At 39.6% G+C, this 26,564-nt stretch overlaps 1 protein-coding gene across 1 annotated transcript in view; it reads left to right on the top strand.

Annotated features, from left to right (window-relative positions):
• Positions 1-26,564, top strand: part of LTBP1 (latent transforming growth factor beta binding protein 1) — a 392,439-nt gene that overhangs the window by 322,021 nt on the left and 43,854 nt on the right. Inside the window, exons 25-26 of the mRNA XM_035000535.1 lie at positions 21,113-21,238; positions 24,539-24,682. Of these exons, the coding sequence (XP_034856426.1) occupies positions 21,113-21,238; positions 24,539-24,682 (270 nt within the window). The remainder of the gene's footprint in view (positions 1-21,112; positions 21,239-24,538; positions 24,683-26,564) is intronic.

Genomic DNA, 26,564 nt, shown 5'->3' on the forward strand with positions numbered 1-26,564 from the left:
AATATGTGGACATCTAAAAGGAGGGAGCGTTTAACACCTATTTGTTTTTATGTGATCAGTGCTTACAAAATGCACAACATACAGTCAGATTACATAAGTATTTGTGAACTAAATTGTCTGTTGTAGGACCAGGTCTGGATATAAATGAAGTACTATATTATATACTATCTACTTTTAAACCCCAAATTTATTTAATATAAATTATATAAATCATATAAAATATAGGATAGTAACCCATTTATACATAATGTGCTGTAATTCTTCACCCTTTGTTTTCCCTAAGAGTTCTAGTTCTATTCACCTCCTAAGTTGTAAAATGTTTCAAGTTTTAAAAGGTTTCAAGTTTTCAAATGTTTTGTGAATCAATTGCCAATAAACCAAACGGATGGCTAATGCTGATGCTTATTTGCATTTAAACATTGAAGTTGTTATTTCTAGAGATACACTGTCTATTTTCTGTGGCTTCATAACTGATCTTTCTTGGCCTCCTATTTGAATATAGAAAGAGAAAAATTAGAATAGTGAAAAAAATGGGAATTTTTTTTGGCTAATCCTATGTTGCTTTTGGGGCCTAAGTGTCAAAAAGATGAATCTGGGGTTTGATATGTTTGGCCTGTGCTTAGGGCTTTCTCCCGGTCCTCATTGGCAGTACCTCTTAGTGTTAAGAAAGACTATATGAAAAGAGAAAATGTACAGTGTGACTCTAAAGTTAGAAGAAGATGTTTATTTTTTTGAAAATCTTGGTTGTAAAAATGTACAGCTATTAAATTAATGCAAGATAATCCAGTGGTTATAAATAAATATATTCAGAGAAAATAGTGCATTTCAAAAATTTTATAGTGTGTAAAAAAAAAACCACAAAATATATTTCACACATTATCTTTTGCAAGTAATTGTGTTAGAAATATGCAGTTGAAGTCCAGCCTCTTTTCCATAAGTATCTAAGGAAATTTTTCTGAATGGCATGGAATTTCTTCCCCATGGAGAATTTATTCAAATACTTTACTTTTTGTGGTAGTCCATTATATAACAGTAAATTAGGATGATTCTTTACCTTCAGGAGCAGAGAAGCTTTTGGTTTTGTTTTTTTTTTTTTAAGCTTTCTTCTCATTTCTTCCCTTCACGTTTTTAGGAATGTTTCTTTTCTGTAGCAGATTTAAATCCTTCTCATTGAACTTTTCCAGTTTTTATATAAAATTCTGTCAGTCCATATTGGGGACAAATGGCTTTTTGAATTCAGAAATACTCTGTGATCCTCTTTTTCTCAAAAGAAGCATAAATGCTTTGTGTATACAGGTTTAGCTTTTGTCCAAAGAAAAAGTGTTTTTTTTTAAAGATTTTATTTATTTATTTGACAGAGAGAGACACAGCGAGAGAGGGAACACAAGCAGGGGGAGTGGGAGAGGGAGAAGCAGGCTTCCCAAGGAACAGGGAGCCTGATATGGGGCTTGATCCCAGGACCCTGGGATCATGACCTGAGCTGAATGCAGACGCTTAACGACTGAGCCACCCAGGTGCCCCAAGAAAAAGTGTTTTATGTCACGTTGAAAATACCCTGCTTTTCAACTTGGTTCAAAATTTTTCCCGTAAGTGTCACAGATGCTTAGTTTTGGATTTTAACCGGTAATATTGGGATTTTTTATTGTAATTGCACAAACATCTGGCACACACAATGGCTTCCGCACGCAGCACCTCCGCCCCACCCTGTGCCCTGGTTCTCTGAGAGGGCAGCTAGGCGCCTGGGGCACACTGCAGGCTCTTGAACCTGTCTCCTGACACATGCCCTCTCCAGCTCCGGAAGTAGAGCCTTGTGAGCTCCCTCCGTGAGGAAACCGGAGACACAGAGCATTGCCCCCATTTTCTTGGTCTTTCACTGCATCAACTTGTTAATACAATTTGAAATGTAAAAGCTGAAATACTCTTCTTGGATTTTTTAAAAGCAATGAATCTAAGATGATTTCGTTCTTGAGGATTTTCATTCTTGACCTCATTTTGGATAATGAAGAGATAATCTTCTGTACCTTCGTCCCACTGCATTGTCGTTAAAAACCTAATGCAAGTGAGAGTCAAGGACATAATTTAAATACTTGAAAAATTCTTAGGACTCTCTTGGGTGGTCAAACAAAACCACAAAATTTAAAAACTTACTAATTTTACATTTTACCCCCATGTAAAAGGATGTTTTACTAGCTGTGTTTATCTTTAAACTTATGCAAGGACCATGTGGAGTGGGGAGAGAGATGGTAACTGGGACCCACTCGTAGTGGTTCAGGTGGGCTCTTGGGAGGGAGCAGAGCTGACGAGGGCTCTGGTTGAGATCTAGTGTCTCATCATTAATGCTTAACAATCAAATATGACCTCCCCTTCGAACATTAAATGTGTCTCCCATGTTTAAATAGTCATAATTCCTAAGTTAGATATCCTAGAATATTAGAATTCTAGTCTGTTCTGAATACAGAGCAATGCTGTTATAATCTTAAGTAAATTATTTTAAAAATTCACTCCATAATAATGGGGCGCCTGGGTGGCTCAGTCGTTAAGTGTCTGCCTTCGGCTCAGGTCGTGATCCCAGGGTCCTGGGATCGAGCCCCGCATCGGGCTCCTGGCTCGGCCGAAGCCTGCTTCTCCCTCTCCCACTCCCCCTGCTTGTGTTCCCTCTCTCGTTATCTCTCTGTCAAATAAATAAATAAAATCTTTTAAAAAAATGACTATTCGGGGTGCCTGGGTGGGTCAGTCGTTAAGCGCCTGCCTTCGGCTCAGGTCATGATCCCAGGGTCCTGGGATCGAGCCCCGCATCGAGCTCCCTGCTCCGCGGGAAGCCTGCTTCTCCCTCTCCCCTCCCCCTGCTTGTGTTCCCTCTCTCACTCTGTCTCTCTCTGTCAAATAAATAAATAAAATCTTAAAAAAAAAAAATTCACTCCATAATAATTCTCACCTCTACAAGACAAAAATATAGTAGCATATTTGGGACAGAGAATCACATAATTAATGCCCTTGACTTGCAGTGGGTCACATAAAAATGTAGTTACATTTTTAAGGAAGGCTGTTGTGTCACATATATATGCTCTCTTATTTCCACCTGTGTTCCTATTTAAAAAAAAATAATGACTTTATTTTATACTTGGAAGAGATTAAATTTCACAGTATTTGATTGGCTTATTATGGACAGATAGGGAGTGGTGATCAGGATTACTATTCAGAGTCTCCTAATATTTTAGTCTGATATATACCTCTTACCAATGAGGAAGAGAGAGAGAAAGAAAATGGACTTTTGAAATGGTTAAGATGGTCTTTAACCAGGAAATAGAGCAGTGTGGATTGGCTTTTCTTTTTAAGTAAACTTTGTAATTGCTTAAAATACATGAGAGAAAAGTGCATGAATCATAAGGGTACAGCTTGATGAACTTTTACAGAGTGAGCACACTTGATAATGAGCCCCCTGAACCCTCCCTCAAGCTTCTTCCTAATTTTTAACCCACTCCCCTCCCCATTACCCACACAGAGCACTATTTTGTCTTTGTTACGGCTTTGTTTTACCTGTTTTTGAACATCTTACTGGTGGAAGCATACAGGAGGCACTGATATGTGTCTGACTTCTTTCATATAACATTATGTGTGCAAGCTTCATCTATGTTCTACGTAGCAATGCTTCATCTTCATTGCTGTATGGCATTTCATTGTATAAATATACTACAATTATGTATCCATTCTACTGTTGATGGGCATTTGGGTTACCTACAGTCTGGGACTTTTGAGAATAAAGCTTTCATGAATATTCTTGAACATGCTTTTAGTGGAAATAATCACTAATTTCTTGTTGGATATTACTCAGAAGTGTAATCTCTAGGTCCTAAAATACATGAACGTCTCGGTTTCATAGATACAGCCAGTTTTCAGAGTCCCAGTTTACACAGCCAAGAGCTACTTCTGAGCCTGTCAGTTCTACATCCTTGCTAACCATTGGTATTGTCATTTCTTTTCAAGGTTTGCCTTGCCTTAGAAATGGATCTCTCTGTCATGGTGTCTGTCAATTTGCATTTCCTTTGTGAGGGTTGTTGATGTTCAACAACTTTTCATACCCTTATTAGCTTTTTGGGTATCATTTTAGTTATCTAATTCTGCATAACAGACCTCTTCAAAATGAGATGCTCAATACAACTGTCTTAACGGTAAGTTGAAATGAAGCCAAGTTCTTAATTTTAATGAAGGCCAATGTTTTAATTATTTCATTTGAGATCAGTACTTTCTGTGTCTGTGGTCTTTGCAAACCCTAAAGTCATTATGATACACTTTAAAAAAAAAAAGATTTTATTTATTTATTTGAGAGAGAGAGAAGGAGAGAGCAAAGGCCAGGGAGAGAGGCAGAGGCAGAGAGAGAAGCAGACTCTCTGCTGAGCAGGTAGCCCACCGTGGGGCTCAATCCCAGGACCCTGGGATCATGACCTGAGCTGAAGGCAGATGCTTAACCAACTGAGCCACCCAGGCACCCCTATGTATACTTTCATATTTTCTTCTAAAAGCTTTATTGTTTTATATTTTACATTCGGAATCTGTAATAGCACTGAAATTGTTTTGCATGTATGGTGTGAAATAGAGGTCAAGATTTACTCTTTTCCTAAATGGATTCCAATTGGATCATCGCCCTTTTTTGGGAAGAGTACGCTTTTTCCACTGATTTGCAGTGGTAACTTTGTTATGAACCATGTGTAAATATATGAGTCTTTTTCTTCTTCATTCCATCCATGGGTTGGTTTATCCTTGCACTAATAGCATATTGTCTTAACTATAGTAGCTTTATATAAACGTTAATATATGTGCTGTAAATTCTAAATTGTGCAGTTTTGTTCTTAATTGAGATTGTCAGGGTTATTCATGGCCCTTTGCATTTCTATGCATTTCTGTATCAACTTATCAATTTATATCAGAAAAAAAAATTATCCTGGGATTTTGATTGGAATTGCATTCAGTCAATAGATCAATTTGGGGAGATTTAATATTTTACAATATTGAGTCTTCCAATACATATATATGAGACACATTCCTCTATTTAGGTTTTCTTTCATTTGTTTTGGTGTTTTGTTGTAGTTTTTTGTATAGTCTTGGACAGGATTTTTTAGAGTTATTCCCAAGTAAGTGTTCAATATTTTTATATTGTTGTGAAGGGTATTTAAAAGGTATACTTAACTAATGAATCATTGAACACTACATCAAAAACTAATTATGTACTACACAGTGGCTAACTGAACATAATTAAAAAATAAAAATGGGCAAATACTAATTGTTAAAAAAATAAATAAAATAAATGTATTCTACCCTTATAACAATTTGATTTTTGTGCATTGACCTTGTACCTATGAGCTTGCTAAATTTACTTGTTATTTCTACTAGTTCATCTGCAGATTCTTTTAGATTTTGAACATAACAGTTATGTTGTCTACAAATAATGTAGACAAATAATTATACCTTTTCTTATTACACTATCTAGGACCTGTTCTCCAATAGAAATGGTGGTAGCTAGCTTACTTGTCTCATTCCTGATCTCAGCAGAAAAAGCATTGAATATTTCTTAAACTTTGATGTTTGCCATAGGCATTTTTGGTATGTACTCTTCAGATAAGGGAATTCCCTTCTGTTTGTGGTTTGATGAGACTCTTTATTAGGAATTGTTTTTAATTATTACAGATGCTTTTCCTGCATCTATTGAAATAATTGTATTATTTTTTAAATTGTATTTTCTCCTTTATTCTGTTCATGTGGTAAATTACATGGACTGTTTTTTTTTTTTTCCTTTCCCCTGTTTGTTTTAAACAAGATAAAAGTTTATTTCTCTCTGTGTACCAGTTCAAGCATAAGTAATCCAGGGTTGAGAATTCAGGTCCACAGTGCTGGACCCCAGGTGACATCTATCTTGTTGTGCTAGCTTTGACATGCTGTTCTAAATCATGGTCAAAGGTCGTAGCTCCACTGCCTACCATCACATACACATTTAAACCATATTGATTTTTTTTTTTTAGTGAAAAATACCTTTTCATTTTTTTCTTAAGACTTTATTTGAGAGAGAGAGAGAGAGCATGCGCACAAGCAGGGGGAGCGGCAGGCAGAGGGAGAAGCAGGCTCCCTGCTGAACAAGGAGCCCAACATGGGACTCTATCCCAGGACCCTAGGATCATGACCTGAGCTGAAGGCAGATGCTTAACTGACCAAGCCACCCAGAATGTCCCTCCTTTGCATTCTTAGAATAAACCTAACAATCATGCTGTAGTATCCTTCTTAACAGTATATCCCTGGAGTCAAATTGCTAACATTTTGTTGAGAATATGTGCATCTGTGTTCATTAGAGAGATTAACCTTTAATGTTCCTTTCTTTGAATGTCTGTGAAGTTGTAGACTCAAGGTTGTTCGGGTTTCATAAACTCAATTTGAAAGTGCCCCCTCTGGGTTTTTTTGGAAAAGTATATGTAAGATTTGTGTTAGGGGTGCCGGGGTGGCTCAGTCGGTTGGACATCTGCCTTTGGCTTGGATCATGGTCCCAGGATCCTGGGATTGAGTCCCACATCAGGCTCTCTGCTCAGTGGGGGCCTGCTTCTCCCTCTCCCTCTGCCCCTGCTTGTGGGCTCTCTCTCTCTTGTTCACTCTCTCTCATACAAATAAATAAAAACGTAAAAAAAAAAAAAGATTCATGTTAGTTCTTTCTTGGATTCCTTGAAGAATTCACAAGTAAAGTCATTTGGGCCTGGAAGTTTTTGATGTTGTTTTGTGTGTTTGTGTGTGTGGGGAGGGTGTTATGAAAGTTTTAAAATTGCAGTTAAGATTTCTTTTTTTTTTTTTTTTAAAGATTTTATTTATTTATTTGAGACAGAGAGAATGAGAGAGACAGAGAGCACATGAGAGGGGGGAGGGGCAGAGGGAGAAGCAGGCTCCTTGCCGAGCAGGGAGCCCGATGAGGGACTCGATCCCAGGACTCCAGGATCATGACCTGAGCGAAGGCAGTCGCTTAACCAACTGAGCCACCCAGGCGCCCTGCAGTTAAGATTTCTTTAAAGGATAAAGTAATGGTCTCAGTTCTTGGACTTTTCAGGACAGTTTTGGTAACTTTGTTTTTCAAGGAACTTATCCCTGTTAGGTAAAATTTTAGGTAAATTTCCAATTTATTGGCACCAAGTTGTTGATAATACTTTTTCTTATCTCTCCTTAGTGTCTATAGAATGTGTTAGTGATGCCTTTCATTTTTTATTTAGTAATTTGTGCTTTCTTTGTTTTGTTCTTAATCAGTCTTTCACAGGTGTTAGTCTTTACAAAGAAACAACTTTTGTTGATTTTTCTCTTTGTTTTCTATTATGTTAATTTCTGCTTTTATATTCTTTCTTTGGGCTTCATTTGTCTTTATAACTTCTTGATGTAGATCCTTAGATCATTGGGTTTTCAACCTTCTTTTCTATAATATATACTTTTCTAATATATATTTATGGCTATATGTTTCTTTCTAAGAATGGCTTTTATCTGCAGCCACAAGTTTTGATATGTTTTTTGCTGTTCAGATAAAAGTATTACAAATGCATTGTCATTTTTTTCTTCAACCAGTGAATTATTTAGAGGTGTTTTGCTTAATATCCAGACATTTGGAGAATTTTTATTATATTTTTGTTATTTATATCACAGTACCTCTCTAGCCAGAGGACATAATTTCAATGATTTCAGTCCTTGGAATTTGTTGTGGTGCAAAATATGGTCAATTTTGGTAAATATTCCTTGTGTACTTGAAGACAACATATATTTTGCAGTTGGATCTATATATGTTAATCAGGGCCCAGTTTGTAAGTTCTTTAAATCATGTATATTCATACTCTGTTTTTGTCTGCTTATTACATAATTTACTGAAGGGGTGTTTTATAATCTCCCATTATTATGGAAATTTATCTGTTTCTAATTTTAGTTTCCTGGGTTTTGTTTTATATGTTGTTGACCATGGAATTAAATGTTGAAGTTTTTGTGTCTTGCCTCATGTATTGATCCTTTTATTCCTTTGAAATGTCCCAGTTTGTCTCTATCAATGCATCTAGTCTTTAAATCTACTTTGTCTTTTATCAGTATAATTACATATGCCTCTTTCAATTAGATTTTGCATGGTTTGTCTTTTTCCACTTCTCCATGTTCTTATTTTGAAAGGGCCTTTTTCTTGTAAGCAGAATATAGTAGTTTTTTTCAATCCAGATTGACAATCTTCATCTTTTAATTGGAGAATTTAGTTCATACACATTTAACATAATTACTGGTATTAGGGGGTTCAAAATCTATACTCTATTTTCCATTTGTCTCATTTCTTTTCCTTTCCTTTTTTTTTTTTTTTTTTTCCGGCTGCCTTTTAGAGTATTTATTATTATATCAATCCCTTCCTACTGTTCTTCTTTATACATATTTTTTGAAGAATGTTTCCCTATGATTTTTAATGAAACAGTGTACAAAAGGAAAATAAAATAAGTTTGGGATCTGAAACATACTGGCCCAAGGTTTATTTTCGCATAGTAAAAAGTAAAATTATATACAGTACTTAACTGTATACTATAGAAAAGTCATTCTTCAGTAGAAAACATTTATAACTGGGAATTTACCATTTGTATTGGAGGAAGCGATTAGGTCTAAAGTGTTTTTACTTTTCATTCAGCAGAATCTCTGAATTAATGTTCAGAAGATTGTATTTTTGGGCAGGGTCTCCAGAGTTTTTAAAACTAAACAAATACAGCTTTGTATGCAAAAAACCTTGGCTAGATTAAAAAGTATTAAAATTTTTTTGTTTGCTTGCTTTCTTATTATTTTTAAATTAACATATAATATATTATTTGTTTCAGGGGTACAGGTCTGTGATTCATCAGTCTTACACAATTCACAGCGCTCACCATAGCACATACCCTCCCCAATGTCCATCACCCAGCCACCCTATCCCCCCAACCCCCCACCACTCCAGCAACCCTCAGTTTGTTTCCTGAGATTAAGAGTCTCTAATGGTTTGTCTCCCTCTCTGGTTTTGTCTTGTTTCATTTTTCCCTCCCTTCCCCTATGATCCTCTGTCTTGTTTCTCAAATTCTTCATCTTAGTGAGATCATATGATACTTGTCTTTCTCTGACTGACTTATTTCACTTTATTTCCTTGCTTTCAATTGTAGTTGCAATTACTGAGAACTGCTTTGGTTTTTTAACTTAAAATATGTGTGTACTATTATTAATAATAGAATTTTTCTCATGTAATTTTTTTTAAGATTTTATTTATTTGAGAGAGAGCCAGCACAAGCAGGGGGAGGTGCAGAGGGAGAGAGACAAGCAGGCTCCCGCTGAGGGGGGGGACCTGATGAGGGGCTCGATCCCAGGACCCTGAGATCATGACCCTGAGAAGTGTCTGACTTCTGACCTAACTGGCTGAGCCACCCAGGTGCCCCTCCTGTAATTTTTATCATTTCAAGCAAAATACTTCATTTTAAAATAAAGACATTGGGGCGCCTGGGTGGCTCAGTCCGTTAAGCGGCTGCTTTTCAGCTCAGGTCATGATCCTGGGGTCTTGGGAACCAGCCCTGCATCCGGCTCCCTGCTCAGCGGAGAGCCTGTTTCTCCCTCTCCATCTGCCTGTCACTCTGCCTACTTGTGCGCTCTGTCTCTCTCTCTGTCAAATAAATAAATAAAATCTTTAAAAAAATAAAATAAAATAGAATACTTTTTTAAAAAGACATTCTATGCTTTTTTTGTCAGCTGAATTGAAAGACATTTAAATGTTTTCAGTTCTTAAATTCTTTTTAGAATATTTATGATTATTCTACTTTTGTTTATATGGTTTTATTTTACTCATTTGCTTTTTCTGGTTACAGTGCCATCTATACTTGTGTATACACTCAAGTCAAAGAATTTTCTCCTTTCAGTATCTTCAAATAATTGTTTGCAAATATATAATTTTTCTGATTTTAAGAGTAGCATGTGCTCATTGTAGAAAATTTAGAAAATGCTCACAAGTATAAAATCATTTATCTACCAGCCAGTTAATATTTGGGCTCTTTCTTTTTTTAGAGTTTTCATTTATTTGTTAAAATAAGATCTTACACTTTTTATCTTAACTCTTTCATTTTACATTATATTTTTTGTGTTTTGTTGATCTTTAAAAATAAATTTTTGATGACCATGTAATTCCATAGCATTATTGTACCATATATTTGTAAAAGTATCTTCTGAACTATGGAGATAAAGACTGTTTCCTTTGTTGTCGTTGCCATTTAGTGCCCTATGAATACACTTGTATATACATGTTTATTTTCATCAGTGATCATGTCCCTAGACTAGATTGGAGGATACTTAATACAGATCCAAGGACACTGGGGGCGCTTGGGTGGCTCATTAGTTAAGTGTCTGCCTTCAGCTCAGGTCCTGATCCCAGGGTCCTGGGATCGAGCCCCGCATCGGGCTCCCTGCTCTGCGGGGAGCCTGCTTCTTCCTCTCCCACTTCCCCTGCTTGTGTTCCCTCTCTCGCTGTCTCTCTCTCTCTTTGTCAAATAAATAAAATCTTAAAAAAAAAAAAGATCAAAGGACACTGGCAACCTTACAGGTCTTAACAACACCTGGGACCACCTTGCTTTCCAGAAATGTTCTGCTCGTTTCTGCTTCCATTACCACTCAGTGAGACCTAGCTCTTGACACTCTCAAGAAGCTAATGTTGCTATTTTTCTGTTGATTTGATAAGGAGAAAATAATATCTCCTTTTAATGTGCCTTTACTACCAGTTAGTTTAACTTCTTTTATATTTATGTCTTCTGTGAAATATTGTTTTGCCTATATGAGGTGGAGTTTGTGTTTTTCTGACCGATTTATGTGTATTAAGGATAATAATGATTTATCAATATTTTATAGATATTTACCCCATTCTTTAATTTGCCTTTTAATTTTATGATGCTGTTATTTCTGTCCTAGCTTTTTACTTTGCCATTTTCTGTATTCTGTTGTGATCAACTGTATACTTTTATTTCTTAGCGTATTTTATCTTCGTGGTGTTGTTTTTGTATTTAACTCTTTCATACTCTGGGATACAAAAATGAATATTTTCTTGCCATTCAGTTTGTTCTTTTATCTTCATCTTAGAAGAGCTTTTCAAGTTTGCCTTTGAAAGTTTCAGATACAAGTTTCTGCATTATAAATTCAGCTTTTTAAACTCCAGTGCAGCTTTAACGTGCTGTTGCTTTTGATCAGGTGGAACACGGCTATGTCACCAGCTGTTTTTCCAGCCCAGCGCCACTGCTTCAGTGGCTCTTTGTCCCAGGCTATGGCTGTGAGTGCTCAGCCTTGGGTTTTGGTGGTAATGTGATGCACCATCTTTTTAGGGTCTTCATAAGTATCTAGTGAGGGGAGGAAGATGCTGTGTGATTAGACACACTTTTCAACACAAGGTTGGGTCAAAAAAGCTTCCAGGAGGCTACAGCTGAGCCTTGACAGGCTTGGAGGCTTGCAGAACAGGCTTGGAAAAAATGCCACAAGCAAAGATTTGCAGACATGAAATATTGGAAAAGTTCAGGAACACTAAATAAATTAGTTTCAGTTGAATACGTAAAAGGGGAAAAAGTGACACATAAGATACAGCTAGAGAGGTAGGCCAAGGCTGGATCGTGGAAGCTTTGCTGGCTTTTGTATTAAACAAGTAATATGCTGAGTGTTGCCATTGCACACCTGTTATATGCCAGACTTGGTTCCAAACTATGGGCATGTGGTGATGAGCAAAACAGGTATGGTCTCTGCCTTCGAGGATCTGCATGTGCACAGGGCAAGCAGTAAATATACATATAAGCTTTCCAAACAGCATGTAACCACAAACCATTACAGCTGCTATGAAGGAAAGAGAAGAGTCAGTGAGGAGGAGGAAGAGGGAAAGCTCTCTTAGGAAATGGCATTTGAGCTGAGCTCTAAAGAGTGAGTTAGCTGCTGGAAGAGTGGGCTGGGATGGCAGGCGGGGTAGAGCATTCCCAGGTGGAGGTGTAGTGACGGCAGAGACTCTGAGGCAGGGAAGTAGTAGATGCATTCAGGGAAGTGAAAATGAAAAAGACCTGTGTTTGGTGCTTAGAGGGAAGGAGGCACAGTGACTCATGGGCTGGAGAGTCAGGGGCAGAATATGCAAAGCCTCCCAGGAAACATAAAGGGTTTGGATATCATTCTAAGTGTAAAAGAAACAGACTGGTTAATTTTTAAGGACAGCAATATACCATATGTCATCATTTTGAAGGTGTGTATTTTTTAATACTATAATATTTGGATGTTTCTTAGAGTTGATGTGATTTTTTTAAAGCAGTATGAAATAGCTTGCAGAATTTTTTTCCCCTTTCTTAGAGGCACATAAAATATTTGTGTCCTTTTCAGTATGTGTACTCTTATATTTGATTTTACTCAGTACTCTATATTTTTAAAGCACACATCACTCAGGATGCTGTTTGGAAATGGGATTAGAAGGGCAAGAGAAAAGTCAGGAGGAGTCTTGCAGGATGTTGTTCAGGCCAAACATACTGGTCCTCAGGCTAGAGTAGTAACAGTGTGATGGAGAGAAATGAATGACTCAAGAAATCTTTTGAAATGGAACCTGGTCTGGGGTTAGAACATAGTGTTGGGGTGGATGTAGGGTAAGAAGGAGAAGGAATATTGAGGATAGATCTCTGGTTCTGGATTTAGCAAGTAGATATTTGCTGGCACTCTTTGGTCACGGGGGGTGGGGGGAGAAGGAAGCAGGTTTTTTTTAAAGATCACATTTATGATTTGGGTTTATTGGAGTTGCCCGTGAAATATTCATGTGGTTGTATCGGGCAGGGAGTTGGATCAATTTAGATCTAGTGCTTGGAAGAAAAGTCTAGGCTGGAGATATAGCCTGGGAGTTGTAAGATATAGATGGTATTGGAAGCTATTCCAATGGATGGGGCCATTAAGAGAGATCATAGAATGAGAAGAAAAGTGGGTCTAGGACTAAGCCCTGAGAAACACCAACATTTAGGAGTAAAGTTAAAGATTGTGTGGGAGTGGCCACGGGATTAAGAGGAAACCCAGGGGCATATAAGAACATAAAATCCAAAGGTAGAGGGTACTTAAAAAGAAGAGTGGTCAACTGTATTAAATACCACTGAGCAATCTGTGGAGATGCCGGTCAAGAAGAGTCCTTTGAATTTTACAAAATGATGACCTTATCAACAGCCGTTCCAGTGGATTAGTATATATGAGAGCTACCCAAGAACATATGAAAACTGATGGTGTGGATACGTGTGTAGAAAGGTCCAGAACTTTGGCTGTTAGAATTTAGGCTGAAAAATACGGTTCTAGCTAAAGGGCTTATGTGCAAGGAGGCTCTTGGTTATTTTTAAGATGATAGCTGGAAGTTTTTGATCCTGATAGAATGACCCGATAGAGAGGGAGAGAGGGAAGTAGAAGATGCAGGGGCAGCGGGGTCAGTTAGAAAAGCACAGATCTTGAGAAGCCAACTGTGGATGAGCTCCAGAAGATAGATGCCAGTGGCCTTTCTACTATTATCCATGGAGAAAACCCGAAGAGGTCTAAGCAGAGCATTGTTTGATTGGACTGTTTCAGTAGGTTAATCATTCTCTCATTATGGTGGATGGATTTAGAGTGGCTGAAAGCACAGAACCCATTAGGATGCCACCGTGAGAATTCAGGTTAGAGATGGCGAAGCCCTCGATAAGGCTGACAGGAGGGGAGAGCATGCATGGAGATAGAACCAAGAGAGAAAATCAGAAGAGTACGATGATTGGATTGTGGGGAGGTAATCAAGAATCCCATGCTTTTGGACTGGGATGTGATGTTTGTGTTTTTAGAGTGGTTTTCATTAGGATGTCTTTAACTATGGGTGGTGAATATATGTTGTTCACATAATGATTGATTAAAATCAGGGCAGAATTTTGGTTTACTTTCTCTGGAACTTCTGGCTGTTTCCAGAAATCAAATGGGAGCAAGCTCTGGGTAGTTTCTAAAGAATCACTTAAGTAAATCTTTTTTGAAGTAGTGGGTTTCAAAACTAGGAAGAAAATGATCTCTCATTGGCTAGTCTTGTTTTCTAGAATTTATGTCCATAAAGTTGGATTTGAAGTGTAATTTGCTACCTCTGTCATTTCTCGCTGCTTATTTTAGGCTACTAGCTTTCAGAACATACTTGTGACCATCGAGGTCCCCAGGTTCCCCCCCTCTTCTTTGTCATGTATCGGCATGGCAGTCAAACTCCGCACAAGAACGTAGTTTTGCTGTTTTCTGGCTCATCCCCATTTCTCAGAACAAAGCTATTTTCCATAACACATAAGGCCCATATTCTTCAGCCTTGTTGATGTTGCCAGGCCTCAGTGGACCTTTTTCTTTTAAAGGCTCTTTCCATATCCTATTGTATCGTCTGGACCATCTCCAAATCCAGTTTTTAATTTCCTATTGGCTAAATTTTATTTTTTTTCTTTAGGCCTCGCACTCCTCTTCCGTTTAATCCTGGCTTCTCTCCTGTGCTGTGAGAGAGACCTTAATCTGTTTTGGGCCAGCCGCCATGCCATTTTAAAATTCCTTTGGGCAGCTATGCAGCTGGTTTAACATTGTTCAATCCCACTTCTTGGCTGGGATTTACTGTCTCTTGGTCAGCTTCCGTTCCTTTCAATAAGAAGTATGAGGGCTGCATTTCCCCTGAAGCAGGAGCCCTACATCCCTTCCATTGTAAGCCTCTCCACCCCTCCCCCCCACTTTTTTGGCTTTATTTTCCAAGGATTCTGGCACCAAATATTTAACCAATTGCAGTTGGTCAGGAAGCCCTGGGCTGAAATAGTGGGTCATTCCTTTTTATGAAGAAATTCAGAGAGCACCCCTGCTAGACATGGTCCTGGGATTTTCCGTGACTGCAACACCCTTGGTGCTTGACGGGCCTTTCTTGCAAGGGTCTCCCAGAAATGTAGCCTCTTCAGGACATACAGTACCTTGGGTATTTAGGTTTCAAGTCTGATACTACTTGACATTCAGGCCTTGTGTAAGGGTAAGAGGTGGGTACTTGATTAAACTGTAAGTCAATAGGAAATAAGTCGAAAAGTGAGTGTCCTGACTTACATCTTTGTAATGAAAACACACCAGTATGCTCGTTGGACACACAGACATGTGTTTCTCATCCTCTTGCACTGGTCTTTTATAACCATCACTGTGGTGGGAGGCAAGAGGTTGGGATGGGTAGAGCCACAAACTTAGATTAAGAAGGTTGGTCCTTCACTGGGCTCTGTTCCTTTGCCAGCTCTGTTTGGGTAACCTTGAGGCAAGTTGCTTTGCCTCTCTCGGCCTCAGCTTTCTGGTTCTTAAAATGAAGGGGTTGAACTGGATAGTCTTCAAAGTCCCTTTAAGTTGAGACGAACCCTATCATCCATATAAAGATGTTTTGATGACATGCTCAACCATGCAGCTGTGGAGATTTTCCTGTGAATGATCCACTACCAAAAATGGGACTCAGTTTCTGTCATCCACCTCTCTAGAGGGTTCTGGCAGTGGCACGAGGCTCATTAGAGAGCTTTTGCTTCCAACAGGTAGTTATGTCCTACTCAGAAAAAGGAAAAAGAAAATCAACCACACAAAGATAGGACATGTTAAGAAAGAAAAAGAAGCGCTTTTTTCTTAGTTCAGAACAAGAAGCTGAGGGGTGTAGCTGAGAGGAAGAAAACCAAATCATTTCATTGACAAAGTACATACAAATACTCCTTTCTCCCCATGCCCATACTTTGTGGTATATAGTACAGAAAACCTAATAGAATCATTGGGGTTTTGTTAGGAATTTCATTGTTGAGGTCTTTGAACATAGTTGTAATTTTCTGGTGAGTAAATAAGCCTTATCCCAGAACCCCAATCCCTTTTAGAAGATCATGCCTCTTTTCCATACTTTCACCTTATTTTATAGTTCACTTTACCTAAGGGAGAAGATGACACCAAGTATCTGGCCTTATGCATTTATTTGAGAATTTGAGAAATGTGATTGGAGTTCTGCTCTTATATGTAAAATCCCTGATAATAATTAGTAGGTTTTGAAAAGCTTTGGTCTGTGGAGAAAATGTACCAGGTAAAAAGCAATTGGGCAAGGAAAATAGATCTACCAGATGGGTCAAAAGTTAAGACCTTCAAAATGTGGGCCTGTGTAGTCATTGACAGGTTGCTACTTTAAAAATGATCCACTGGTAGGTAGTTCCAGTTATCCAGAATGATGCTCTCTTTCTCTTTCTGATGGTTATATTAATCTTATTATTAGAGAATTCATATCAGTGATCCAGTATCCTTGGTCTGTGTAATTCTTCCTTGAATTCATATCCATATCCATAATATTTATATCTGCCTTGCTCTATCAAATATTAATAGCAAAAACTTGCATGAGAAATCAGCAACCTTAAGGAGCATAACTAATTCGTCTGGGTTGCCAACTGAGAGATTTCTGGAAGGTCATTTTTTTGTCACTCATCTAGGAGATGCTATGACTGGTGATAATATCATGCATGGCCCTTCCAGATGCCTAAGCAAAATTGGTTTTAGTAATTTAATAGAATGACCCCTTCATTAAGCAAAGAGAAAACCTGTCATATTAGCATCATTCAGAATGGAGTTTCATATTCAAAAGTCAGCTTCAATAAAACAAGATGGCATTCACTTGTCCATTTAATGAAGCTTGCATCTTGGTAGGGCTTTTATTCTCACATAATAATAAATGTTCTTGCATTTAGCTTTATTTTTATAGAGTTGATCTTAATTATAGCAGGTCTTAGAACTTTATAGACAGGACTAACAATGGAAAAATATCTCAGCACTCACATCATCAAAGACCATTCTAATGAAATAATGTTGTTTTATACAGGTCATTAGAGAAGTAAAAGGAATGTTGTCCTTTTGTTCAGCTATTACCTTACCTCATTGTTGAAAACATGAAACTGCTGAGAGTTACAGTATATCATTTTCATAAAATATGAGTTGTTGAAGAGCTAGTCTCCAGCAGGCATTCCACGTTATTTTTTCCTATTCATTCAAATCCAAAATATTGCTCATCTAAACTTTCTGTGTTAATCACTGGTACATTAAGTCTGAGACTGCACAATGCCCAGTAATTCATAACTGTCTCAGGACTTGTTCACCTTAAGGTCAGCTTCTCAGTGCCTGAGCTGGTGGTCATTAACACGAAGTCATCATCTGCTGTGACTTCACAGAATTAACGAAAAGGAAAGCAAGAGATGTTACTGTAAGAATCTGGACTAAAAGCCGCCAGATTTTCGGCACTGGTTTTCCTTCCTCCTTCTTTGTTTTCTTTCTCATTTTAGTAGGGAGCTAAGCTGCCGGCAAGATTCAGTTGGAGGTTCTCCACCCCAAACAGTGGACTGGTGGGGTACAGCAATGGCACAAAATGCCCTGGGAGGAGAGAGGATGGACCCTGAAGTCTGACACTTGGGAGGTGTCCCTTGGACTGACTGCTGATGGGCCAGGAGGAGTTTCTGAGCAAAGCAGATAATGGGGACACTTTCTAGTGGAGGGAGGGAATGGAGGGTTCCAAGTCAGGGAGAAATCAAAGACCATAGGGTTTTCAAGAAACTCTGGTATCCTGAGACAGCTAGGACATAAAGCGGGAAGGAAATGTTGGTTAAGAACTCTGGCTGGAGGTTTAGGCAAGAGCCTGAGGAGGACGGGTGCTCTGTGCTCTGCCAAAGAGAGTGGTCGGTGTCCTCCAGCCAAGAAGAGATACTGAATATTCTGAACAAGGGAGTGTCACTGACAGGTTTGCAGTTGGTGGAGAATGGATTAGAGGAAGGGAGGCAAGACTGGGGATAAGGAGTGTGAGGAGTACGGGGAAGACAGATAAGAGGGTATGATAGAGGAGGGACAGAACAGAGGAGAGAAGGAAGCATGCCCCCAAGATTTCTAGCTAGGGTGACTGGTTGGAGTCTCTGATGAGAGAATATAGGAGAAATGGGGGTGAGGTGAGGAGGGGGATCATAGTAAGTTCATTTATCATGAACATGTCCCATAGTATCAGATAAATGGTTTTAAAGGCCAGAGGTCAACCTTTGAGAAAGACTGGGATATCATCAGTATATAATTGGCAATTTGAAGCATTTCTGAGTTTCCTTCCAGCCCTTAAATCTTGTGGCTCAGTGAATAATCTCTTAGACAAATACCCATTTCCGGAAGACTAAAATTAGTAGTAGCCTGCCTTAAGTGATTTGATGATACTCTGTAGTTACTGCTCTCCCGGTTGTGATCAGCAAATAAATTGTAGCCTTATGCTGACATTGGAAACCATCAGAACAGATTTACTGCATGTCATCTTTGTGTTCGATGTTGCAGGGGAGAGTCAGTTTTTTAGATGTGAAACAATGTCATTGAGTTTTGGGTTCAAGTTGAGGTAAGAGAGGCAAAAAAGGACAGAAACACCAGAGACTTGTCAGTAAGCTCAGGAAGTGCGGTTTAGGAAGAATACGGTGAATTTGGTTTCAGGCTTGGTAAGTTTGAGACTAGAGCGGAAGATGAAATGGAAACGATTGAGAATAAGAAGGATCCTGGCTGAAGATGAAGTTTTGGGATTCATTCTGAGGACCATAGTAATTGAAGTCCAGATTATCTGGAAAGGGTGGGACGGGGTAGCATGGAGGAAGCAGCATGTCCCAGGGCGGCCCGAGCCCTGGCAGACCCCCTCTTCAGGCTGCGGAAGGATGAGGGCCGGCCAACGTGGTTAAAAGTCGAACAAGAATAATACTCTGTCCTGGGATACGGAAAGAGAGAATTCAAGGAGGGAGTTGGCCAGTCTTGGGGGTCAAGGATGATGGTAGCTGGCTGGAAAATGATCATCAAATTTACGGACAGGTCAGCCACTGGTGGCCTTTCTCAGAGGAGCTTCATGGAATAGAGAGTGAGAAAGTGAGTTTGTAGGTCAAGAGGGAACAGGGGGAGGAATAGTAGTAATACTAATGGTTGGTCCGTATTGTATGCTTCCTATGTCACATGCCAGGTAATGTTCTAAGCACTTTATACATGTACTTTGTTGAGTCCTCACAGTAATTTTAGGAATATACCAATGTTACTAGTATAGTATGGTTACTAGTTGTTTGGTTTTTTTTTACTGATGAGGTACGTGAGGAACAAAGGCAGTGCATGTAGATAGTTCTTCTGAGACATTTTGCAACAGTAGAATGAATGGAAAAGCACAGTAGGTGACATCATAGTGAAGTGAATGCTTTCCCAAGAGATTTTAACATGTTTGAAGTCAGCAAAGGGAAGAGTAGCTGAGGATGCTAGAGAAGGATGAACAGGTAGGACTCGAGGGAGGAGAGAGTGGTAGGGAAAGAGCCTGGCCTTGAAAGGAGAAGGGACAGTTTTGTTGGAGTGGAGAAAAGTAAGAAAAGTGGGTAGTCACTCAGAGTTTACAATTCAGAAGTGAGATAGTCTCTGAACTTACTCTTGATTATGTTAAAAAATTAGGAAGGGAAGTGAGACAGCTACCAAATCATCATTGCGTTTATCTTTTTTCTTCTGGAAAGTTTCCTGACTCAACATTAAGAACTTTAGAAAGAGCAGGGCCACCTGGCTGGCTCTGGAGCATGTGACTCTTGATCCTCGGGACTGTGAGTTTGAGCCCCATGTTGGGTGTAGGGATTACTTAAATAAATAAAACTTTTAAAAAAATTGAGGAAGAGGAAAGTTCAGTTTTATTAACTCCTCCAAACTAAATTCTGTCAAGGGCTACTTAACTTACCATTTAAAAAAATTTTTTTTAAAGATTTTGTTTATTTGAGAGAGAGAAAGAGAGCACGAGTGGGAGGGGGGAGCAGAGGGAGAGGGAGAAGCAGACTCCCCAACGAGCAGGGAGCCTGATGCAGGACTCGATCCCAGGATCCTGGGATCATGACCTGAGCCGAAGGCAGACGCTTAATGACTGAGCCACCCAGGCGCCCAACTTATCATTTTTTTAAAATCATTTGTTATCTTCCCATGTGTTGTTGTTTTTTTTTTAAAGATTTATTTATTTATTTGAGAGAGCGAGAATGAGAGAGAGAGAGTACATGACGCGGGGGAGGGCCAGAGGGAGAAGCAGGCTCCCCGCTGAGCAGGGAGCCCGATGCGGGACTCGATCCAGGGACTCCAGGATCATGACCTGAGCCGAAAGCAGTCGCTTAACCAACTGAGCCACCCAGGCGCCCCTTCCCATGTGTTTGGATGCAGTAATTGCATTTTCTTAATTGTTTCTCCAAAAGCCTGTATTTGGGGAGCATGTAATCCAGAGTCAGAGAGGACAGAACCTGACAGATGGAAGTGTGCGGTGTGGAGGTAAACCAGGAAAAGGGGAAGGGGAAGGAAAAAGGCGAAGTCAGTTAGTCACCGTTAGGATAAAGAAGTGTGTCTGAAAGTCTGTTCGTAACTTCATAATCGAGACATCACTTTTATGAGAACATTTTTATTGGGGAAGAAAAGGCATAGGAACACTATCATCAAGTTTATAGAGAACACAATGAATTTGCAAGTGGGCCACTGGCTAACCAGTGGGAGCAACAGTGACATTTAGGACCTTGAGTGGCTTTAACTTGGTGACAGGAAGTCTTCTCTTGTGAACGAGTCAGGCTGCCTGGCTATGTTGCTGAACTCATCAGATTCTCTGTCTCCCTCCTCCCCTCCTCCGTCCCTGGGAATGCTCTTGAGATTTGCCCAAGGTTATCTGTAGGGTTGAGTGAGCCATCTCTGCAGAAGGAACTGTGAGCATTGACCGTGACCCAGGAAGGTGACAATACTTCCACGGGTTTCCCAGGTAGGAGAATATACTCTCCTTGGAAATAAAGGATTGGAAGCAGGCAGAAAACACTGACCGTGGCGATTACAGCAGCTCTTTCTGTTTGAAAACATTTCCTGAGGGAAGTAAACGTTTTCTCACAGAGCCCAGTGTTTGTCTGTGAAGACATTTTCATCAAAACATTTTATTGATGTGTAAAATGTTTTAGAAGTTCATTCTGTGTAAACATGATCATCTCATGCTAATCGAGGTGTGTCGAGCACCTCTGTCTATCCATTACTATCTGGTGTTTGTCAGTCTGTGTTTTGTGTCTGATGTTAAATGTCTTTTTTGCAGATATTGATGAATGTGTAAACAACACTGTTTGTGACAGTCACGGGTTTTGTGACAATACGGCTGGCTCCTTCCGCTGCCTCTGTTATCAGGGCTTTCAGGCCCCACAGGATGGGCAAGGGTGTGTGGGTGAGTGTTTAGATTTCTTTCCACAGCATGTTTCATGTCCCCCCTATTGAAATGCCATCAGAGTTAAGCAAGGTAATTTGGATAGAATTTCATCCTCATGCGATTTTGTCACACAATTTGGGAGTGTGCAGAAAGATGGCGTCTGAAATTGTTCAGACGTTAAGAAATAGAGAAGAAGAACTTTGAATTTCCTGTATATTAAAAAAGAACATCTGTTTAAACTCTGAGCTGTGGATATGGAGCCCTTCTGCAGAGTCCCTCCTGCACAGGAAATAGTCTGGTTTGTGGTGTGGCTTGTCTGTCTTCAAGATGTACCTCCTTAGGCAGTGCAGTTAAGGAAAAGTGTTGGCAGGAGTTTCATTTTCCAGGAATGACACCTGTAAAATGATGCTTTGGACTGTGCAACTCTAGTTCTTCAGTCTGTCTGGGATTGACAGAGCCGGGAGGCATCTTGAATATCATCAGATGTCCTAGAACAGCGTCCAGCACATGCTCCTATAGACAACCCATTTCATATTCCATTTTCTGATCAGCTGTGATTTCTTTAAACCAAATTCATTATGGAACATTTGCAGTGGGAGCCATGAACTGGGAAAGAAGAAAGGTTATTAAATTCAGAACATCACAGGTAACGAGGCTTTTTCTTTACTCTTACTCTGTTCATTTCATAGCAGGCACTGTCTCAAGAGGAATCCGTAACTTCTGAGTTTGAACATTTGCAACTCAAAGCATTAATTCATTTCCTGTCCAGATTAAACGGGGAACGCAAAACTGATTTGGAGGTTTAGTGATGAAATTGCCCCCGTGAATAGTCACCACTTTTACTCTAACACTGTCATAGTTGCTGGTTCCAACTCCTGCTTTAGTCTCCTTTGCACCGCAATGCAGGCAAGAAAACTTGTCTAAATATTTTGACTAAACAGGTCTTGTGACCTGGCTGCCACTCCTCAGCCTCAGCACCTCCTTCTTCGCTTCCAGTGACATAAAACTGCTTGTGGTGGCTCACAGCTGTGCAGCGATTCAGCTGTTGTTTGCTCCTTCTGCTGGAAACATCTTCCCAGCTTCCCCTTGCCTGAGTAGGGATGCATCCCACTGCCTCCTGAGGGTACTGTCCCTCTCCTCCCCGACACTGCCCCTGCTCCATCTTTGTCTCTCCAGCTCAGTGCTGAACCCTCCTCCTGCTTCCAGAATACCTTCAGCAGATTCAGTTACAGTACTTAGAAACCTTGGGGCTGTCATTTGTGTAGATGGCCTGCAGCTGCCCTCTCCGAGGCCTCAAGAGCTCTGGTCTCTCTGCCCTGGCTGGGGCTCATAGTTGGCCTATTGTAGGTGCACAGCAGATTTTAACTGTTACCTGTTAAGATAGCAGATGTCCTGCCATTAACTCCGTATCAGCTCCTGAGCCCCCGATTGAGGTTCACTTCTAACCAGTCAGACGAGCACACCGAACCCATCTTGACATTCTGTTTCAGCCCACGAAACACCACCCTTAGAGGAGGGATTTTACTGAACTCAGCAGGTGTCATTTCATCTGTTTATTCACTCTTTCAAAAATATTAACTGAGCACCTACTATATACACTTCCTGCTGGGTGTTCTGTAGAATTTAAGAGTTGAATCAGCCCTGAGACCAAACTTTGGCCATTCTGTTTCCTCTACTTGGACCCTTCCTGTGCCTGCCCACCCCCCCAACCCCCGCCCCGCCAGCCCCCTGCCAACTCTGCTCCTTATCACCTCCTCATCCTTCAGATGGAACTTGGCTCCAATATCATTTCCCTAACCCGCCCCTACCCTGAAGGTCCACTGCTCCATGCTTGCCTTGCACTTTTCATTCTTAGCACTTATCGCGGCCTGTGAGATCATCTGGCTGATTTCTCTGGCTTGACTATAAGCTCTGTGAAGGCAGGAGTTGGGCCTGCCTGCGTCATCATTGTTTCCCCAGTGCCTGGCACGCAGGAGTAAACCAGAAAGTACTTTTTGATTGAGTAAATTCATTCTCATGGGAGAGATACCAAGAGTCATGTAAATAATATAAGTTAGAAATTTACCAAATTGATAAATGTGAACTGGCAAATTTCTAAAGTCAATTTTTCTGGTCTAAATTATGACTGTCTGGGTTGATTAAATATGCCAACTCTCTGCTTTCTTTCATGTTATAATACCTTTTCATAAGCAAACCCCAGCTCATTAGGTTTATATCTGTTTATATACAAAGTGAAATGGAAAACTGAGGTAATTATCCAAATAAGTCAAGATACATAAACTTTTTGTCCAATTAACTGGGTATAGCAGGTGAAAATAAGATTTCTCTTTTCCCTGAATGATTTGGATAATTGCTCAAATATTTAACTTTGTATAAACCATCTCAAAGTGTGCTCATGAGAGCTGATGTTTGTACATGTTTAAGGCATAAAGTACATGAGCATTTCAGATGTCAAGTCAAGTACTTTGTTGAACTGGGCATTCCTTACTAAAATTTCTTTGGACGAGACACGTTAAAATGTAGTATTGGGCAAGGTCAAACATTAGAATTAGCCCGTTTTAGGGCTATGTGCTTACATAATATTGAATAAAATGTACTCATTAGTAGATTCCTGGGCTGTGTCTTAATTACGTATAAAGTGCAGACAGAAAACACTTAGCAAAATAGAAAGGACACTGTGAAACACCCGCAGAACTTTTAAAGGCACAGCGCATGATGAGTTACTGGAATAATTTGTTTCGTGTGAATGATTAATGTAACCTGGTGAGTACTTACAGGGGTCTTTCCTTCATTTCCCAAAGGGATACACAGCCTGATTTCTGGTTGTTAAAGTATGGACATTCTGGCTACTAGAGAATTGTATTTTCAGATATATGAATAGATTGAAAACAATATTGTAATGAGTGTAAGAAAGGTTGTTGTTTCTGAAGCGCCAGGTTTGCTAATTTTCCTTGAATCTAAAAGTGAGAGTGGACTGTCATGTCCTTTAAGACCTCATTATGTCAAGAAGTCAAGACAGAGAGAATTAAATGGGCAGAGTGTACATACCCTACTTGCAGGACAATCCCAGGACCCTCCGTAAAGTGGAATTGGAACGTGGAAACTTTGCTCTGTGTTTTCATGGTCCTTTTTACACAAACCGAATTGCGCAGCCCACCCTTGAGGAGCCCCTTCCTCAGAAAATAGTGGAAGGGTTTGATTGCTCACTGGGGACCATTTGTGACCAGCAGACACCACTTAGTCCTGGTACAGCTAGTGAAATAAAGAGCTGTCAGGAGGGAGGCACTCATCTGACTTGCTCTGTGCTCCCTTTTCCAGATGTGAACGAATGCGAGCTGCTTAGTGGGGTGTGTGGTGAAGCCTTCTGTGAAAATGTGGAAGGGTCCTTCCTCTGTGTGTGCGCTGATGAAAACCAGGAGTACAGCCCCATGACCGGGCAGTGCCGCTCCCGGGCCTCGGGAGGTAAGTCACCGGGGCTCCTCTTGGGGACTTGTACCTACACAGGTTTGAGCCACACACTCTGGGAGTGAGGTAAGGAATAACCAAGTGTCCTGGCACACTGCTGTCTCTGGAAGCTTCCATGCTCTCTCCGAGTCTGCCTTATCAGTGAATTAGGATGTGATCAGTGATGACTATTTGAGCTAGATGGCCTCTGTCATGCTTTCCAACCCAGAGACGCCATGTGTAGGGTAAAGGATCCAAAACGATGAGAACATTCACTGGGACTTGCTTACTACTCAGAGAGCCATCAGCTCAGGGTTTAATATGGCATCATCTCATTAGGTTGCATAATCTTTCTTTCTTGGCCCTTGGAGAAATGTATCTTGACACTTCTCTAAATTAAAAGCAACATATAGGCCTCTCAGGATCTACAAAGACTTCCACTTGGAAGAGTTAAGGTGTTTTTTCAGAAATTGGCCCAGAGAGTGGCTGTGTTTGCATTCGTTTAAAATTTGATTTAGTCTGTGTCGTCATGGCACAAGTTGAAATGGAGAACTGATGGTTTTCCAGATAAATTAATCAACTTCCAGATCACTCTTTTAGTTTGTGCCATGTAGCTATAGCTTGGTTGTATTTTAAGGAAAGCAAAAGACCAAATGGTCATTTGAGAGCCAAATAAAATGAAACATTGGCCATTTGACTTTCTTGCTCAATCTCTCTGATTGTATCCATGCTTCTAAGAGAGCTCTCACTACTTCTCCACAGGGTACACTTGTTCTGTGTGGAATAACCATCTTTGCAAGTAATAAGGAATAAAATATAAAAATATTTTCACCTACACATATTCTTCTTAATTATTAAAAACAGAAAGAGGAGGAGTGCAGAATGACACAAAAAGACAGCAATTCAAAAACGTTGTCTGTGAAGGGGACGAGATGAAGTGTTATTGGAGGGAGGGGTCGCTCTTCATTCCAGTGACCACCACTGTGACCCATGAGCCAAAGAGAAAAGACTTTTCATTTCAGTTGTTCCTGTAGTAGCAAAAACAAACACACAATCAAAAACCTGCGTGGCCCATAAAAGGATTGGTTAAGTAACTATCTTTCTCTTATTTGTCTTTGGTTCTGTAGAGTAGCACCTCACCCACAGTATTATTTTGACTGAAGTCATTCACATGTCATACTATTGTACAGGCATTAAATGATTGATATGAAGGTAAGGTAGTCAAGATAAATGCATGTTTTTACAATGCTGAGTAACAAAGCAGGCTCTTTGAATGATTACAATCTGTGGTGGGAAGGAAGAGAAGACATTTAAGAAGATAATTATTGGAATTAATGGAAATTTTGCTTTTTCCTTTGTTTTCTAAACTTCTTATAATACTTTAAATTGGAATGACCACAGTGGTCTGCTGTTTTCCAGCTGTGTAAGCTTGGGCATATCATTCACCTTTTATGAGTTTTGATTTTCTGACTTATAAAATAGAAAGGTTATATTTACCTCACAGAATTTTATGAATTTTTTTTAAAATCCTGTATGTAAAAGCCATTTAATAACAGAGTACTATAGGAAGTAAGCTGTAATCCAAATACTTAAGTGATACCTATTTCTCATCTTTTTAGAATCTGTTCTGAAATGGTGGACCTTTTAACTATTTTTTCCCCTAGGTAGATTTTTTTTTGCTAGAATGTTCTAGCAACATCAAAGAATGGTTCATTCACTTCACATAGATTTGAATGCAGTACATGTCTGAGATCCTAAAGCTTGCTCATTTCTTTTTTTATTTTTATTTTTTTATTTTATTTTATTTTTTTAAAGATTTTATTTATTTATTTATTTATTAGAGAGCAAGTGAGAGAGAAACAGCATGAGAGAGAAGAGGGTCAGAGGGAGAAGCAGGCTC

The sequence above is a fragment of the Mirounga leonina genome, unplaced genomic scaffold (assembly GCF_011800145.1).
Source record: "Mirounga leonina isolate KUSES-001 unplaced genomic scaffold, KU_Mleo_1.0 Mir_125, whole genome shotgun sequence".
In the NCBI taxonomy this organism is placed as follows: Eukaryota; Metazoa; Chordata; class Mammalia; order Carnivora; family Phocidae; genus Mirounga; species Mirounga leonina.